General features: G+C 42.0%; 2 protein-coding genes and 1 non-coding gene across 3 annotated transcripts; 1 reads left to right on the top strand and 2 right to left on the bottom strand.

Moving 5' to 3' along the window:
* Nucleotides 1-535: 535 nt before the first annotated feature.
* LOC133778917 (uncharacterized) lies at nucleotides 536-1003 on the bottom strand. The gene is made up of 2 exons (XM_062218928.1): nucleotides 849-1003; nucleotides 536-734 (listed from the first exon to the last, which is right to left on the bottom strand). The coding sequence occupies exons 1-2, from the start codon at nucleotides 1001-1003 to the stop codon at nucleotides 536-538; spliced, it is 354 nt and encodes a 117-aa protein (XP_062074912.1).
* A 2950-nt stretch (nucleotides 1004-3953) lies between these two features.
* On the bottom strand, nucleotides 3954-5375 carry LOC133778916 (uncharacterized). The gene has a single exon (XM_062218927.1). It carries the CDS (start codon nucleotides 5373-5375, stop codon nucleotides 3954-3956), a length of 1422 nt encoding a protein of 473 aa, XP_062074911.1.
* On the top strand, nucleotides 5302-5408 carry LOC133781141 (small nucleolar RNA R71). Its single transcript, XR_009869935.1, has one exon. It is a non-coding gene; the product is annotated as a small nucleolar RNA R71 (small nucleolar RNA).
* The last annotated feature ends 11772 nt before the right edge of the window (nucleotides 5409-17180 follow it).

The following is a 17180-nucleotide window of genomic DNA, read 5'->3' as shown; positions in this document are numbered from 1 at the left end:
AACAACAGGCCTGCTGGGTCCACAAATAGACAAAATAATACCATTACTTGGTCTGAAAAATGTAAAACGCCCAATGATTGCCCAATCAATACCTTAATCATTTGCTCCACTTTTTTTTTTCTTTTCAAACACGTGCGATTTTTCTTTTCGAACCAAGCAATCCCGTGCTAAGCCCTGATATGTTTCTCTTGGATCCAGCTTCATTTAGTTGATGCCCAGTGTTGCTGACTGGTTGCTATAGCAACTGGGCAGCAACTCTTTCCCTGCGACCCTGTTAAATGCTGAAGCAATGATATAGCAATCCACCATTCCAGAAAAATAACGCCTCTGCCCAGACTTCTATTTTCAGCCTATTCCCAGCTTTATCAACTCCTGGCTGACCTGCTGCTTGATGCTTTATTTTTTTTTTTTTTTTTCAAGGGGTAATACACCCCAAACTTAGTTACATCCATTATTTATTTACAACTGTCTCTTTCACTCATGGGTTGCCCAAATGCGCCACAAGAAATGCATGGCAACCCATAGCCTTTCTCCTTCAAGCATCCTTCAGATTGACGGAGGTCTTTTCTCTGTCAACCTCCCCACCAAAATAATGTTTCAGCCGCTGTCCGTTAACTGTGAATTCTCTTCCCGATTTTTCATCTTTCACCAGGATAGCTCCAAATGGATACACTTCCATCACAGTAAATGGTCCAGACCAACGGGACTTAAGCTTTCCAGGAAATAGCTTCAACCTGGAGTTAAACAGTAACACTTGCTGATTTTTCTCAAATACTCTTTCCTTGATCCTGCTGTCATGCCATTTCTTCGTCTTTTCTTTGTACAGCTTTGCATTTTCTTAAGCAAACAGCCGCATCTCGTCCAGTTCATTCAGCTGCAGCTTTCGTGCTTCTCCAGCAACTACAAGGTCCAAATTTAACTTCTTCAACGCCCAAAACGCCTTATGCTCTAATTCTACAGGAAGATGACATGCCTTCCCATAAACTAGGCGATAAGGTGACATGCCTAAAGGAGTTTTAAAAGCTGTACGGTAAGCCTAGAGTGCATCATCTAATCATTGGGACCAATCCTTCCTGCTGGGGTTCACCACTTTTTCAAGAATTCCCTTAATTTCTCTGTTCGAAATCTCTGCCTGCCCGTTGGTCTGCGGGTGATATGCTGTGGCTATTTTATGTTTTACACTGTACTTAGCTAATAAGGAAGCCAAGACTTTGTTGACAAAGTGCGTCCCCTCATCACTGATTAGTGCTCTTGGCGTCCCAAATCGTGTAAAAACATTTTTATGCAGAAATTTCATTACCACTTTGGCATCATTCGTTGGACTAGCTGCTGCCTCCACCCATTTCGATACATAGTCCACAGCCACTAAAATGTAGAGGTTCCCAAAAGATTGGGGGAAAGGCCCCATGAAGTCGATGCCCCACACGTCAAACAATTCCACCTCCAAAATGTAATTAAGTGGCATTTCATTCCTTGCTGAGATATTTCCCATTCGCTGGCAGCGATCACATCTTTGAACAAAATCGTGGGCATCCTTAAATATAGAGGGCCAATAATAACCTGATTGAAACACTTTGGCAGCAGTGCGTTGTCCACCAAAATGACCACCATATGGAGCTGAATGACAGTGTTCCAAGATGCTGGAAACTTCAGTTTCTGGTACACATCTTCTCATTATATGATCTGGGCACTGTTTGTACAGGTACGGCTCATCCCAGAAATAAAATCTGATGTCATGTAAGAACTTTTTAAGCTGCTGTTTGGTGAAATCAGGTGGATGCACACCCCCAACTAAAAAGTTTACAACATCTGCATACCATGGTACCTGTTCTTGCTCCACAACCAGCAGCTGTTCATTAGGAAATGAGTCTTGAATTTGTAATTCTGCCTCTAAAATGCTGCTGTGAGTGTTAGTTTCTAACCTTGATAAGTGGTCCGCCACTTGATTTTCTGTCCCTTTTCTGTCTCGGATTTCCAAATCGAACTCTTGCAGCAACAAAACCCAACGTATGAGCCTCGGTTTAGAATCCTTTTTGGCTATCAAATAATTGATCGCAGAGTGGTCCGTGTACACAATGACCTTAGTCCCCACAAGATAGGATCTAAATTTTTCAAAGGCAAAAATCACGGCCAGCAGCTCTTTTTCAGTTGTAGTGTAATTAATCTGGGCATCCACCGATGTTTTGCTTGCATAGTAAATAGAATGAAAAATTTTGTTCTTCCGCTGCCCAAGAACAACTCCAATCGCGAAGTCATTGGCGTCACACATAAGTTCAAAAGGTAATGACCAGTCAGGTGCTGTGATCACTGGTGCTGTAACAAGGGCTGACTTCAATCTCAAAAATGCCTCTTGACATTCATCAGTAAACTCAAAAGGTCTATTCTGCTCCAGCAAGCTGCATAACGGTTTTGACACCTTCGAAAAATCCTTAATAAAGCGCCTGTAAAAACCAGCATGACCAAGGAAACTTCGAATGCCTTTAACTGTAGTAGGGGCTGGTAGTTTCTCTATAACTTCTAGTTTCGCTCTATCAACTTCAATCCCCTTTTTCGACACTTTATGCCCCAATACAATGCCCTCTTACACCATAAAATGGCATTTTTCCCAATTCAACACTAAATGGGTTTCCTCACACCTCTTTAATACTTTTTCTAAATTCTCCAAGCAACCTTCAAATGAATCCCCATAGACAGAGAAATCGTCCATGAATATCTCCAAAATACTCTCAGCCATATCTGAAAAAATCGCCATCATGCACCGCTGAAATGTGGCTGGTGCATTACACAACCCGAAAGGCATCCTCCTAAAAGCGAATGTGCCGTATGGGCAGGTGAAAGTAGTCTTCTCTTGGTCTTCAGGCGCGATAGAAATTTGATTATACCCAGAATACCCGTCAAGGAAACAGAAGAACTCCTTACCCGACAAGCGGTCCAACATTTGGTCGATGAAGGGCAAAGGGAAATGGTCCTTTCTAGTGGCTTTGTTCAGTTTTCTATAATCCATACAAACCCGCCACCCCGTAACTGTGCGAGTAAGAATAATTTCGTTGCTGTCATTTGTAACTACTGTAACACCCCCCTTCTTCGGAACACATTGGACAGGACTAACCCAAGTGCTATCGGAAATCGGATAGATTATCCCATAATCAAGCCACTTAATGACTTCTTTTCTAACCACGTCCTTCATTACTGGATTCAACCTCCTTTGCTGCTCCACAGAGTGAGTACAATCAGATTCCAGCAAGATCTTGTGCATACATAGCGCTGGACTGATCCCTTGAATATCAGCCATTGTACATCCAATCGCCCTTTTTATGCTGCTTCAGCAATTTCAGCAATGACTCCTCTGCAACAGACTCCAGACAGCTTGAAATTATCACAGGTAAAGTGTCATTTTCGCCCAAGTATACATACTTTAAATGGCTTGGCAGCGGCTTTAACTCCAGCTGAGGTGGTTCTTTAACAGATGGTTTAGGGGCCTGAAAGTGCTTTTCTGGCAAATTTAGAGCTTCAAACACCTTACTATATTTCTTGGTTGGTTGGCAAGAATCTACCCATGTAATCATCTCCTCATCTTCACTGCTATACTCCTCCTCATCTCCAAAAATCTGGGTTCCCATAGCAGCTTTTTCCACCCTTTTATTGAACTTCTCAGCTACCAAAGTATCAACAACGTCAACTCTACAGCATTCTTCCACTTCATCCGGGAATTTCATAGCTTTAAACACACTAAAGGTGATTTGTTGGTCATTCACCCTCATGGTAAGTTCACCATTCTGCATGTCAATAAGAGTACGCCCTGTAGCAAGAAAAGGCCTACCCAAGATTATAGGTACCTCTCTATCCGCTTCATAGTCTAAAATGATGAAATCCGCCGGAAATATAAATTTATCCACTTGAACTAACACATCTTCAATCTTGCCCTCGGGATGAGCCATAGATCTGTCAGCAAGCTATAATGTAACAGTAGTGGGTCGTGCTTCACCAATACCCAACTTTTTGAAGATTGACATAGGCATAAGGTTGATGCTAGCGCCCAAATCGCATAATGCTCTTCCAACATCTCTACCTCCAATAGAACACGGAATCGTGAAACTGCCAGGATCTTTTAATTTGGGGGGTATTTTACTTTTCAACATCGCGCTACATCCTTCCGTGAGAGCCACAGTCTCAAACTCCCTCAATCGCCTTTTCTTTGTCAAAATATCCTTTAAGAACTTGACATAATTCAGCATTTGTTCCAATGCTTCGACCAATGGGATATTAATGTGCAACTGTTTCAGTACATCCAAAAACTTTCTGAACTGACCATCCTGTTGTTGTTTGCGAAATCGCTGCGGAAATGGAAGGGGCGGTTTAGAACCAGAATTTACTGGAGCAGTTTGCTGACCCTTTGCTGTAGCAACTGGGCCAGTTTCAGCAATTTCCTGGGCATTTTTCTTACTTGTTTCTCCTTCGCTTTGGATTGAAGTGGGCTCTCCACTACCATGTATTTCCTCAGAATTTCCCAGATTTTTACCATTCCGCAGCTGAATAGCTTTACAGTGTTCTTTCCCATCTCTCCTTGGGTTTTCTGTATCACTAGGCAAAGATCCTTGTGGCCTAGTTTTCATTTCATTGGCTAGTTGGCCGAGCTGTGTCTCAAGATTACGAAGAGAAGCTGCTTGGCTTTGTATTACTGCATCGTTCTTAGCCATATACTCCCTCATTAGATTCTCCAAAGAATTCGGCTGGGTGTTTTGAACATGTTGTGAAGGTCTCGGCTGTTGTGAAAAACCTGGTGGATATGCTTGTCTTCCTTGTGCTGGTGCTGTGCTTGAACTTGCTCCTTGACCCCCCCATGACAGATTAGGATGATTCTTCCACGCTGGATTGTAAGTGCTAGAATATGGGTTGTTGTTGCGGTTGAAATTCTGATTTCCCACATAACAAACTGAGGCTGGATTTGAAGGGCAATTCTCAAAAGTATGCCCGTCCCCACAATACACACATGATACTTCTGCACTTTGAATGGTAGCAGCTGGCTGAATATTTCCTCCCAAACTCATATTCTTCAAGATGTTAGTCATTGAGGCCATTTGAGCTGTTAGAGCATCTACTTCAAGAACACCTGCTATTTTCCGGCTTGTAGGGGCTCTAGTATTTGACCATTGGTAGTTGTTGCTTGCTATTCTTTCCAAAATCTCAAATGCTTCGTTATAAGTCTTGGAAAGAATGGCTCCATTGGCTGAAGCATCCAATACCATTCGAGAGGCTGCATTGAGACCATTGTAAAATGTCTCCATTTGTATGCAATGTGGGATACCATGGTGAGGACACTTCCTCAATAGCTCCTTGAATCTTTCCCAAGCATCACTAGTAGAATCATCTTCCATTTGTTGAAAAGACATAATCTCACTTCGAAACCTTGCATTTCTAGTGGGAGGGAAGTACTTTCTTAAGAATTTTTAAGCCAAGTCGTTCCAATTTGTCACCGAATCGGGAGGAAGGGTGTTGAGCCATGATCTAGCTCGATCCCTTAATGAGAACGGGAACAACTTCAATCTTAGCGCCTCTTCACTTACTCCTTGTAGCTTGAAAGAGTCACTCACCTCCAAAAATGAGCGAAGATGGAGATGAGGATCTTCCGTTGGCAACCCACTAAATTGAACAACTGTTTGGAGCATTTGGAACATGACAGGTTTGAGCTCAAACTGAGGTGCTTGAATTTCGGGCCTCACAATGCCCAGATTGAGCTCGTTGAACATAGGGGCAGCATATTCTCTTATTGCCCTGGCTCTATCATCCGCCAAGACAATAGGATTAGTCATGTTTTGGGCACCCTCTTCTTCTTCTCCAACATTTTCAGCCATGTTGCAGCAGCTGTTAGCCTTTTGTGCCTTTCTCCTTTTTCTGAAAGTACGTTCAATTTCGGGGTCAATAGGAGCAAGTTCACTGTCCTCTTACTGGTTCATACACTGTAGGTACCTGAGATTGCACAACCCGAACCAGCAAGGTTAAAAAAAATGAAAATAAATTGTCAAATAGTTGATAAAACAGAATTTAATTTTAAAGTCCCCGGCAACGGCGCCAAAAACTTGTTGTAAATTTTCTAATGATTAAAATATGCGCAAGTATACACAATCGACACACAAGTAATACAGTGATAATGTATCAAAGTTCGTATCCACAGGGACTTTTTAACTAAATTAATGTAAAATCAACCAAAAGCAACTTATAGAATAGTAACCAAAACAAAGGAAAGAGTGGGTCATTAACTCTGAAAATAATTGTAGACAAACAAAGGAATTAAACCAAAAATCAGAGATTAAAATGACAAAATACTGGGTGGTTTTCAGATATAAGAAAATGGATTCGGGTGATTAATTCCCCTCGGTTCGTTCCAGTTGTTACAGCAATGGGTTAGCAATTATGACAGTGTTAACAAATTTCGTAAAACCCAGCAAGTTTTTCCCAAAACGTGCAATCTAATGTCTATACTCCCATTCTATACATTCCTGCATGAAATCAGATTATAAACATTCATTTAAGCATCAATTCTTAAGTTATGCAAGGTAGCAAAACATTCCTATTCTACTACTCAGAATCACCTAAAACTGGATGAATCTCTTGCATCAATTGAATGAAATCAGCTAGACTTCCCTTTTCCAAGTTAGATCTAGCTTAGTAAATGCTAAAAATGGCCAATAATTAACATTCAATAACAGTAAAGCACATTCAATTGAACAAAGACATAATCACTTAGCCATTGCATTTATATGTTGAGTTCATATTTGAGGGTTCATAATCACCCAAACCCTTAGGAAATTAGTTCATAGTTGCAAACTTAAACATGAAAATAATACAGAAGTATTCCATGGAGTTTGCAGAAATTAGATGAAATTAATACAAAGAGAAAGAAATGGTGTAGGAAGAATGAGTTGTGAGCTTAAATCCTCCTTATGGCATCAGCCTTCTTCCTTCTCTGTTGGTCGTACTCTTCTTAAATCTTCTCCCTGAAACCTTCTCTGTACTTTGCTTAGTGAAAAATATTCAGAATTCTCCAAAATGATCCCCCCCTTCTATTTCGACTGGTACCCTCTTTTTAGGGTACTTTCCTTTACCCTAATAGGAAAGTCAAAGTCAATTGTGCCCTCTTGTCCTTTGCCACACCATCCAGCTGACTCATTGTATAGCATCCTCGCCACCTAGGCGTCACTTATTCTTCATTAAGTCCAGCTGGAATTTGTCACGTTTCTTCACTGGTCCCTGACGATTGCTACGTTGTGGTTGCTACAACATTGAAGTAGCAACACGCTATTTCCAGATTTGTTCCCCTTCTTAATCCAAAGTTCCCAATCACCTGCTTTAGCCTCCTTTCCTGATTAACATAAACACGAAACTACATAAATCACTAAGAAAAATATGACAATACAGACACACCGTCCCTTGATACAAATATACACTAAATGGACACAATTACACTACTCACAACTCATTACTATTTTGTTTTGGTTTGAAAATTAAGTTTAGAGATGTGAAAATAACTCTAAATCCTAGAGTTATCAGTGTACATTCCGTGTGTACCCTCTTCTGCAGGTTAGTTAAGGAGATCAACTACCAGATTTCATGGGGACAGGTCAGCATCAGGGAAAACTAGGCTTGCCCTATTTGGACATCTGGTTCGAGTTCATTTACTAATGTCCCAGTTCATTTACTGGAACCCTGGTTCTTTCACCAAGACTCGGGTTCATTTGCCAAGGTGGACATCGTGAAAATGAAGATCTCCCTTGGATTCTTGATAAGGTCCGTCTCCAGTGAACAGTTAGTCTGCCACCATAATTAGCATCTCAGAGGATGTAGGTTGGTTGGGGCCGGGAAGATGAGTCGGGCTTCCATCTTAATCCCAGTTCCTTCATTATGCTCACGCCCATTGAATGTTGTTGGGCTCGATAATGTTGGGCTATCAGGATTTCCTCCTTCCCCATTCATTGGGCTCAAGATGGGTCCAGACCTCTTAAGAGGGCCCACAAACCCATTGGGTAATGCCACATGTCACGGGTGGAAAACATGGATACCAAATAGAAATGGAGAGAATGTAGAAAATATGTGTATTGCTAAAAAATGTCTGGTTACAAGGTTAAAAAAGTTGACCCCCTTCTCAGGTGAAGGGAGGTCATATTTATAGAAGAGCACTACTGGATCATTGTACATGGTTGTCCCTAGGAGACAAGGCCCTTCACATGCTGAGTACAGGTTATAGTGGTGCTGGGAAAGTGGTGGTTGGCTCTAGTACATGCCAGGGGTCTGTGGGAGCACTTCAACTTTCGTACCAGGTCGTACCTCCACCATCTGTCTTGTGTGGACATCAGAGGTTGGCATGGAGATTAGGATCACACTACAGGGGTCTCCAGGGCCGTACCCCAGTACTCGTACACGTATTTCGTACCTGGGGTCGACAATGTCCACTTCTTGTCTGACGTGGACATTGTGACCGTACCCCAACTCCTCTTAATTTGTTTGTGCATTCCGTACATGTTATCATGGATGACACGGTTCCAAGATGCTTGGGAGGTAAGAACCTCATGGGATGGCCCTATAAAAATGAGACGTGAGGGACCTTTCGGACCTTAGGTGTGATATCCTTTGCGCAAGGTACGACACCCTAGGCGAGGCATGTGCCTCGCGGCATGGTCGACATGATATGTGACACCAGGTATGAAGGATGACCTCGTGAGATGCTTGACGCGAGGCAAGGCTGTACCTAGGGAGACCTGCAAGGAAAGAGATGGGGCACACAGGGTGGCCTCGCCAGACGCTTGGTGCAAGGTGAGGTTGTGTCTCGTGAGATCCGCAAGGTGCGAGATTGGGTGCGTGTGATGGCCTTGTGAGACCTTTGGCATAAGGCGTGCCATCATAGGCAAGGCGTGCAACCATGTGGGAACCTGCGCGAAATGTGGCTCTAGGTGCGAGGGGTGACCTAGCGAGATCCTCAGCGCAAGGCCGTGTTTGTTTGCTTCCATCCCGAGTTTATATTTTGAGAGATACGAGGTGAGGGCCTTTTTTAAGAACGTAGTTTTAGCATCCACACCTGCCCCTCAATCTATGAGAGGGCCTTTAGGCACTCTGGTAGACTCTTCGGTATAGTGTCTTCAAAGCACATGTGGTTTTAGTATGTTTCTTTGCTTTGGTGGTGTGAAGAAACACACTTTGGAGGTGGTGATCCTCATGATTCCTTGAGATTGAATGTGAGCCTATCATTTGGCTTCATGGATCCCAATGCAGGTGTTAGGTTTCATTCTTGACCATGGATCTAATATTGGATTCAATGGCTAGGATAGGTTCAGAATTTTTATAAATAGGCCTTCTTCTTGAAGTCACTTACTACACTCATTTCTCTTAGCTTAGTGGTGCCTTAGTCTTTAAAACTTCCAAGAGGTGGGTGGTTCTATCCCCTACAAGAGTACTTTTGTCTTAAATGTATATAGATATTTGTATATGTCTACTTGGGGACTAAAAATGGTCTCTTTCTATCCCCTTTCTTTTTGTATGCATGTACTTTTGACACCAAGTACTTTTGCACATGTGGTGGTGTGTAGCTTCACCTATCCAAGGTATACCTTCACCCTTTTTCATGTTCAATGGGTCTAAATTAGCATTGTTTGGGAATGGTTGCCTCGGCCGTAGCACCTTGTGAGCTGAATTATGCATTTGCACCCATTAGCACGTATACCCTTCATTGTACCCCGTAGTTGGTTATTTTGGGCACTCGTGTCTAGGAGTTTTGAGTTTATTCTTTTGTGTCTTGTAGCAGACCGTGCTTTCCACATAGATTTTCACATGTGTTTCTAACGAGGTGCGACTCTATGGCCTTTGAGGGGTCGTCTAGCATTTCTCTGGGGGTCGAATTTGTAGAATTGTCCTCTGACTTGAGGTCCCATGAAAACAGCCCCTACCAAAGATATGACACCTTAAGGAGAGCCCATATATGTCACCTAGAATGCATGATTGAGCTTAGGAAAAAAATCTAGGTTGTCGAAAGCGAGATAGACTCGATTCTAAGGGGTGAGGGAGTCCATTTGGCCTTTGATCCTAATGACTATATTTCCATCCTTAGAGTAAGCCTTCTTGACCTACAAACAGAGTTGGAGTTCATGGAGGGCAACCTCCCTCCTGAACCTTCACCTCCACTTCCTCCTCATAGTAGTCCTGAGGCCACTCCTGGTTCCCCTCAACCTTGTCTACAATCCACCCGTGTCTATAGTCCTGATGCTCCAACGCTTAATGTCTCGATGGAAAACTCTCACAAGAAGGAGAAAATGGAGGGTAAAGTACCCTATTTTGACCTCACCTTTTGCCTTTGGTTTTGCAGATATGTCGAAGAAAGTGAGGCGACAAGTTGCTCCTGAGAAGCTGGATTCCAGTCCTCTATTGGTGACCACCATTATCTCCAATGTGTCGGAGAACAAGCTGCTCGAGTTGGTAGAGAAGCATCACATTGGTGAAGGGTACAAATTATATGTACCTTCTAATAAATGTTGTGCTAATGATCTACCCCAGGGCCACGTCGCATTCAGTGAACATATTTTGAAGGCGGGTGGTACCATTCCTCTACACCCGTTCCTTGTCATGATATTGAACCATTTTGACCTTGCTCCACTTTAGCTAGAACCCAATAGTTGGTTGACTTTGAGCTGCCTGTACATGGCGTTTATGAAGCTCAACGGTCGCGCCCCTACAACCCATGAAGTGCATTTCATGTATAACCTCATGCCTACTCCCAAGTCAAAAGGCTTCTATTTTTTTACAAAAGGCCAATTCTCAGGTCTATTTGATCGAGGGATCCGTTCCTAACCCTGGTTCATGGAAGCAGGACTTTTTCTTTATCAAAGGACCTCTTTCTATCCGCGAACACTTCCGGTCCACTCCAAGTAAGTAACTCAAGTCTTTTATTTTGCACTGAGCTTGCTATGGTGGACCTTCTATTCGTGCTTATAGGTGAGCTGATTATTCAGAGCAATTTACGATCCCTGATGTCCCTGAGTCAGAGGCCACACCAGTGGATGCCTTCCCTGATTTGGACCCCTCGACAAAAATGGCTGCCCATATTTTCACCGTGGCCAACCTCAACCATTACAATCTATCCAAGGTTTTGGAGCCTGAATTGATATGGCATATCTCTAAGCGAAAGAAGAAAATGGCTCCAGTGGAACCTGACTCAGATGATGTTGACGCTGAATGGGTGCCTAAGGAGACTTCTCTTGAAGCAAAATGTCTGACTTGCCTGTCTTCACCTCTAGGAACACACTTCCCCTATTCCTATGGACCATGGTGTGACCTTTCATTCCCACACTTTACAGTCTATGCAAGGGCGCTTTGTTTTGCCTTCTTACGATGAATTCAAAAATCCTCTTTATGTCCCTTCTGACATGGCTACTCTGGATATCCTCCACCTAATGCTTTTGCGCTTGCTCCTCACTCGGTGAGTGGGTCATCTTTTCCTGCTCACCCAGATGCTCTCGATTTGGAGGGGATGTCATGGGTGAATCGCACATCATCTCCTTATGTGCAGAGGTATGATCGGGTTGTCGAGGACATCCCCGAGATTGAGTGGAGAGGTCTAGAGAGTTTCAACATGGCAAAACTTGGGGATACCCTCATGCACTCCACTACTTGAGTGAGTTCATGCATTTTACATTGGTCTTTTTTGTGTTTGGGTTCCTTATTTGCTCACTTTTCTGATGGCTCAACATTTGATAGACTCGGCACAAGACCTATCCTCATCCAATGCAAAAAGGGATCGTCTTGTGGCCAGAATTCAGGAGCTTGAGGAACAACTTGTTGATGCCAATCTCATGCTAGAGATAGCCATGGCGAAGGCCTCATCTTTGGCCAAAAGAAGAAGAGAGCGGAAGCCCAGGCTGAAGTGTTGCAGGAGAGGATCACTCTTCTGGAGGCCAACCTGGTAGAGGGTGAATTTAAGTTGGTAGAGCGCACCTTGTATGGAATGTGGAGGCAGAATCCTGGTTTTGACTTCTCCTTCTTTGGTGATCATGTCATTGCAAAGGCAGGCGAGTGGAGTGCTCGTGGCGGGTGGCCATGAAATTTTCTTTCTGCAACTTTCATTTTTCTACTTAAATTTGGTTGTATTATTATCCAAACCTTATTATTCCTGAGAGGTTTCTCCAGGTATTTTTCTTTTCCCTTTAGGAACTTTAATAAGTCCTATTCTGGTTGGTGCTGGTTTTATTCTGAAACATTATCATGCCTCTTTTTTTTTTCCTTATATATATGTGATCTTTTGTTATCATTTCTTTACTTTGAAGTCCTTTTGAGCCCGATCCTGTATGAAGGAGCAAAAGAGGTTCGTTAGGTCTCTCCTTTTAGATAACTTGCTGATGTCTTATCTGGATTGATAGTGATAGTCTCTTCGGTGCACCTTGACTATATTTGTAAGGATATGTTGACCCTTTGGGTTCTTACTATCCTTTTATATATTTCTGCGCATGCTTGTTATTTTTTGTGAGAAGCGTCCTTCTCGTTATTATGCATTGTACTATTTTTACAAGGATCTCTTTTAGGACCCTTTTTGGCTAGACGACGTGGTGGCTGCTCTAGGCTTATTGGTGGATGCTCTCCTTGAGGCCTTACCCCTCGTGGAGGTATCAACCTTTATTAGGAGGTTATCCTTGTGAAACCTTTTGACTTCTTTTCACAAGCATCTCTTGTCTGACACTTTTTGGCTAGACGGCTTGGTGGTCGCACTAGGCTTATTGGTGGATGTCCTCCTTGAGGCCTACCCCTTGTGGAGGTGTTAGCCTATCATGAGGTTGTCCTTGTAGAACCTTTTGGCTCCCTTGACATCCATAAGGGTAGTTAATCCCTATGAGTTCAAGAAGTGTTCTAGGCTTATCAACAGATGTTCTCATTGAGACCGTACCCCTCGTGGAGGTGTCTAGCCTTTGTTGTGAGGATATCCCTGTAGAACATTTTTTTTTGCTATATACTCTGTCCCTAAGTGGTTGGCGAGATTTATCTTGTCGGGCACTTTAATCATTTTGCTCATGTACTTTGATAATTTCAATTGGAAATGGGTATAAAAGAGTCGAATATGTGCTCACATTAATGAGAAGTATGATATGAAATTAAGAAACATATTCATTAAGGATGAGTAGAGTACATAGGTATTCATGACAACAATGCATGTACTTCATACAAGGGAAACTAGGTGACCTCTTTAATTCATAGATGCCTCAGCGAGGAGGACTTACTACTACGTTCGTACTAAAAGTAAAGCCTTACCTGATATTCCATTTCCGACGCGTATCCTAAGGTGGTCATGTTCATCCTCTACTCGGATGCATTATAGAGTTCTTTCATAGAAGTCGCCTATGTCCTTTATTTCTCTCTTGAGCATACTTTTCCATATTCAGCTCTGTGGATGTACCCATGCGGTGATGCCCATTTTCAACTCGTCCTTAGATAACCTTCCCACTTTGGCTACCCTTGCATTGAAGCGCTGGATATACTTTCTCAGACTTTCATTTTTGTCTTGCTTTACATAGACGTGGCTCCCAGCAGGTGGTGCATAGTCAAGGAAGGCGCGTTTTTGCTGGAGGCATTCCCCTCCACGAGATGTCATGCTCATTTCTTTGGGGTGAGATGGCAGAGGTTCTACTTGGATCTCCCTGAAAGTGGAGATTTTTCCACAAACTTATTGGCTTCCATCTTCCTTTTTGTGCAGCTGATAACTCTTGAATAAAGAGTTATTTCATGTGCTTTTGAACTTATATTTGTGAAAAAAATCATGAGTGATGTTAGTTTATTTTTAGTTTTTGTAGCTAACTTGGATGTTTTCATTATCTTATTTAAGTGTAATTATTTTTTTAGTTTTTAATAGCTATTGGGTTAAAGATAATGATTTCATGGTTAAATATTTGCACAAAGGAATGAGTGAGCTTAAGAGTCTATTGTGATGAAATTATTGTGTTGATGGTTGAATATTCAGGATTGCTGTAGCAAAACTGAAGCATTGTGATCAGCTACATTTTGGAGCATGGAACACGTGGCAGTCAAGAGTCAAGCTTACATTTCAGCTGATGTGGCAGTGGCAGAAAGAAATATCAGCATAATGGAGAAAATGACAAAAGAGAAGGAAGACTTGATGTTTTGGGAGGAAAAGAGGGGCATTATGGTACTTTTGGAGGAGAAGAAGATAACCTAATATACTAAAATAATGCTCCAGCCGTAATAGAGAACCAACAGCCATTTTTGGCAAAGAAAACCAGAGAGAATATCAAAGAAAACGCCAGGAAGAAATAGAAGAGAGGTTCAAGGAAGAAGGAGGCCAACCAAAGAAACTCAAGCATCATTTGGATTTGTTTTTCTCCTCTTTCTAAACTCTATTGTATTAATTTCTGAGTTGGATTTTAACTGAATATTATGGGCTGTTTTGATTATGAATTAATGTATATGAAATCAGCCATGAACTAATTTCTTGGTGGCTTGAATTGTTGATGAACCCTATGTTATAATCTATCCATTTCTTGCACTTTATTTTAGTAAAATCTCCCTTGATCATTCAAGTGTGCTTAAATTGATTTCCTGTTGTTGTTTGGCCAGCAATGGCAAGTTATTTTAATTATATTTAATGCTGGAAATGTTGAATGTAATAGGAAAAGCTTGAATGACACAAGTCATAATCTAGGTTAGGTTATGTTAGTAATTAATATAGGGATATGTTAATTACCTTGTGTAACCTATGAGAAGTGAACTGTGATTGCATTCTTAAATCTGATTTTGCATAGGAATATGTTTGATTAGATAGAAGAATTAAGGTCATAAGATTTGGGAAAGTTTTATGCGTGTTAAATGAACTTTTTGTTATCCTGGGAGTTTTGCTAGAATATTGCTGCAGCAACACGTTCGCAGTTTGTTCAGGACGAATAATATAAGGGAATTCAACAATTCAAGTCCATTTTGCAATTCAGATATTTCTCTCAATTTTCTTGTTCAGTTCAGTATTTCCATTTTATTTTAATATTTTGCTTAGTCTATAAACAACCACTTGACTTTTAATTTTCTACAATTGTTTAGTAATTGTTTTGCTTACTTTTTAATTTGCAATCCCTGTGGAGACGATCTTGAATACTTACTACTTTATTACTTGTTTTGTGACTGTGTACACTTGCACATTTTAATCGAATCAATTTACACAACAGCAGCCGTTATCTGGTTTCTAAGGTTCTTCATCGTGTTGCCTATCTTATTCCTCCTCCTGTTAATTGAGTTCAGAAGGTCGGTGGTGGATGGAGCTTGGGTATTTCTCTCCTTCATGAAAGAATCTGCGAGGACTTTCTTTCCTTTCAGACCATCTTCTCTTTGTTGAGACATGTCTCTCTTGTCCCTCGACTTCTTCTTCAAGGAGGCGGTATCCACATCATGCGTGTGCTCCTGACTTCTTGATTGCACATGTGGCAAGGAACCTCCATGGTGCTTTGGACGTGGGGAACTACTCTCTGGAAGTTGGATTTTACCATCGTTAATGGGGAAGGTTGTTTCCTTCTTTCCCTCTTCTGCTCCTATGTTCATGGTGAAAGGTACACCAGACTTTGCTTGTGTCATGCAGTAGGGCACTTCTAGCATTTTTCCATACCGTTTCCTTTAAATTTTGATTTTTTAGGTGTAGCTCATCTATCTCTCTCTTATCTGTTTCAATTCTGATCTCCTCAGTAACTTGGGGGTCTAATCCTTGTGGGTTTGGTTCCCTATGGATAACCATCACCATTTGTCCTTATGGCTTGGCAGTTGTGCAAAGAGAGGTATTATAACAATTTTTTTGCCTCTTTCTGTTCTCCCTTTATGCTTGCTATTCCTCTAGAAGTTGGGAATATAACAGAACAGTGGTAGATCAAACTCACCGCTTTCAATTCTCTTAGGGAAGGTCTCCCCAATATCGCGTTGATAGCTAAAGCACAATCTACTACAACAAAGTTTGACATGAAAATGGTTTGTTTGAGTTGCTTCCCCATGGTGAGAGCTAACTCGATCGTTCCTAAGGGCTGCATCGAGTTCCCAGTGAATCCATATAGGGAGGTGTGGCAAGCTCTCAATTTCTGGATTCCCAAGCCCATCTTCTCCAAAGCGGGATGATATAAGATATCCCCAAGCCCATCTTCTCCAAAGCGGGATGATATAAGATATCCATTGAACTTCCATTATCCACGAGGACATGGTGCACCTTTGCATTGGCTATATGGAAGGTTAGCACCCAGGGGTTGCTGTAGGCAAAAGATTGGTTGGCATATGTAATCCTTCCTCTTCTTGACTCTCCTCCGAATGCTGGATCTTCGAAGATCGTTCTTACTCCCCCTACACCTTTAGGGCTCGTTCTTGGGCTAGTGGTGAGGTTGGCCTATCCTTTAGTCCTGGGTTTTGCTTTGTAACATACCTACTCAGGTGCCCCCTGTGTATGAGATCCTCAATTTCCACTTTCAAATGGTTAAACTATGTCGTGGTGTGGCCTATATCCTTGTGGTACTGGAAATACTGATTGTGGTCCCTTTTGGATCGGTCTCTCTTCATCAGTGGGGGCCTCTTGAAGGGGGCCTGATTTTCATTTGTGAGGAAGATATGTTCCGTGGTATCTGTTAGGTCTCTATAGAAGGTGTATGGCGTTTGCCCGGGTTCACCTCCGCATATGTGTTTTCACTATTGGTCGTCCTTTGGCCCCTCGTATGCTCTCTTCTTCTTTACACCATTCGAGCCCTCATGGGCCTAGGGCTTGGATAAGAGTTCATTTCTCCCTGCATTGAGGTTCCCATGGCCATCCTCGATGCGAATGTACTTTTGGTCTCTTTCATAGAAGTCGTCTAAGTTGGTGACCTCTCTTTTGAGCATATTATCCCATAGCTACTGTTTGGATGCACTCCAACCGTGATTGCCTGTAACGCCCTGGATAACCAAGACCGTTATACTGTGTGTTTAAAATAGTGCAAGACTTGCTAATCAAGTCATTCAGACAAAGTGTAAACTCTATACCATTATCAGAGTAGGAATAAAAAGATTTTGGGTTACAAACGGGCTATTTTCATTAAAAATGACGATTTAATACATGGAGACTCGAAATAGGGTTTAGATGTCTTAATTACAACAAATTCTAGAAGTTACAAATAGTTCAAGCCACTCTAATGGCAAAATAT

Source organism: Humulus lupulus, chromosome 5 (genome assembly GCF_963169125.1).
Source record: "Humulus lupulus chromosome 5, drHumLupu1.1, whole genome shotgun sequence".
Classification (NCBI taxonomy): domain Eukaryota; kingdom Viridiplantae; phylum Streptophyta; class Magnoliopsida; order Rosales; family Cannabaceae; genus Humulus; species Humulus lupulus.
Note: the sequence above shows the minus strand (reverse complement) of the source record. Positions and strands in the feature narration are given on the sequence as shown.

What these genes read in the sequence shown, in the direction of transcription:
- LOC133778917 (XM_062218928.1), bottom strand. Translation starts at nt 1,003, where the DNA reads ATGTCACCTTATCGCCTAGTTTATGGGAAGGCATGTCATCTTCCTGTA. An exon ending in GAACTGGACGAGATGCGGCT is followed by an intron (nt 735 to 848) that starts GTTTGCTTAAGA and finishes GTTTAACTCCAG; the next exon opens with GTTGAAGCTATTTCCTGGAA.
- LOC133778916 (XM_062218927.1), bottom strand. Translation starts at nt 5,375, where the DNA reads ATGGAAGATGATTCTACTAGTGATGCTTGGGAAAGATTCAAGGAGCTA.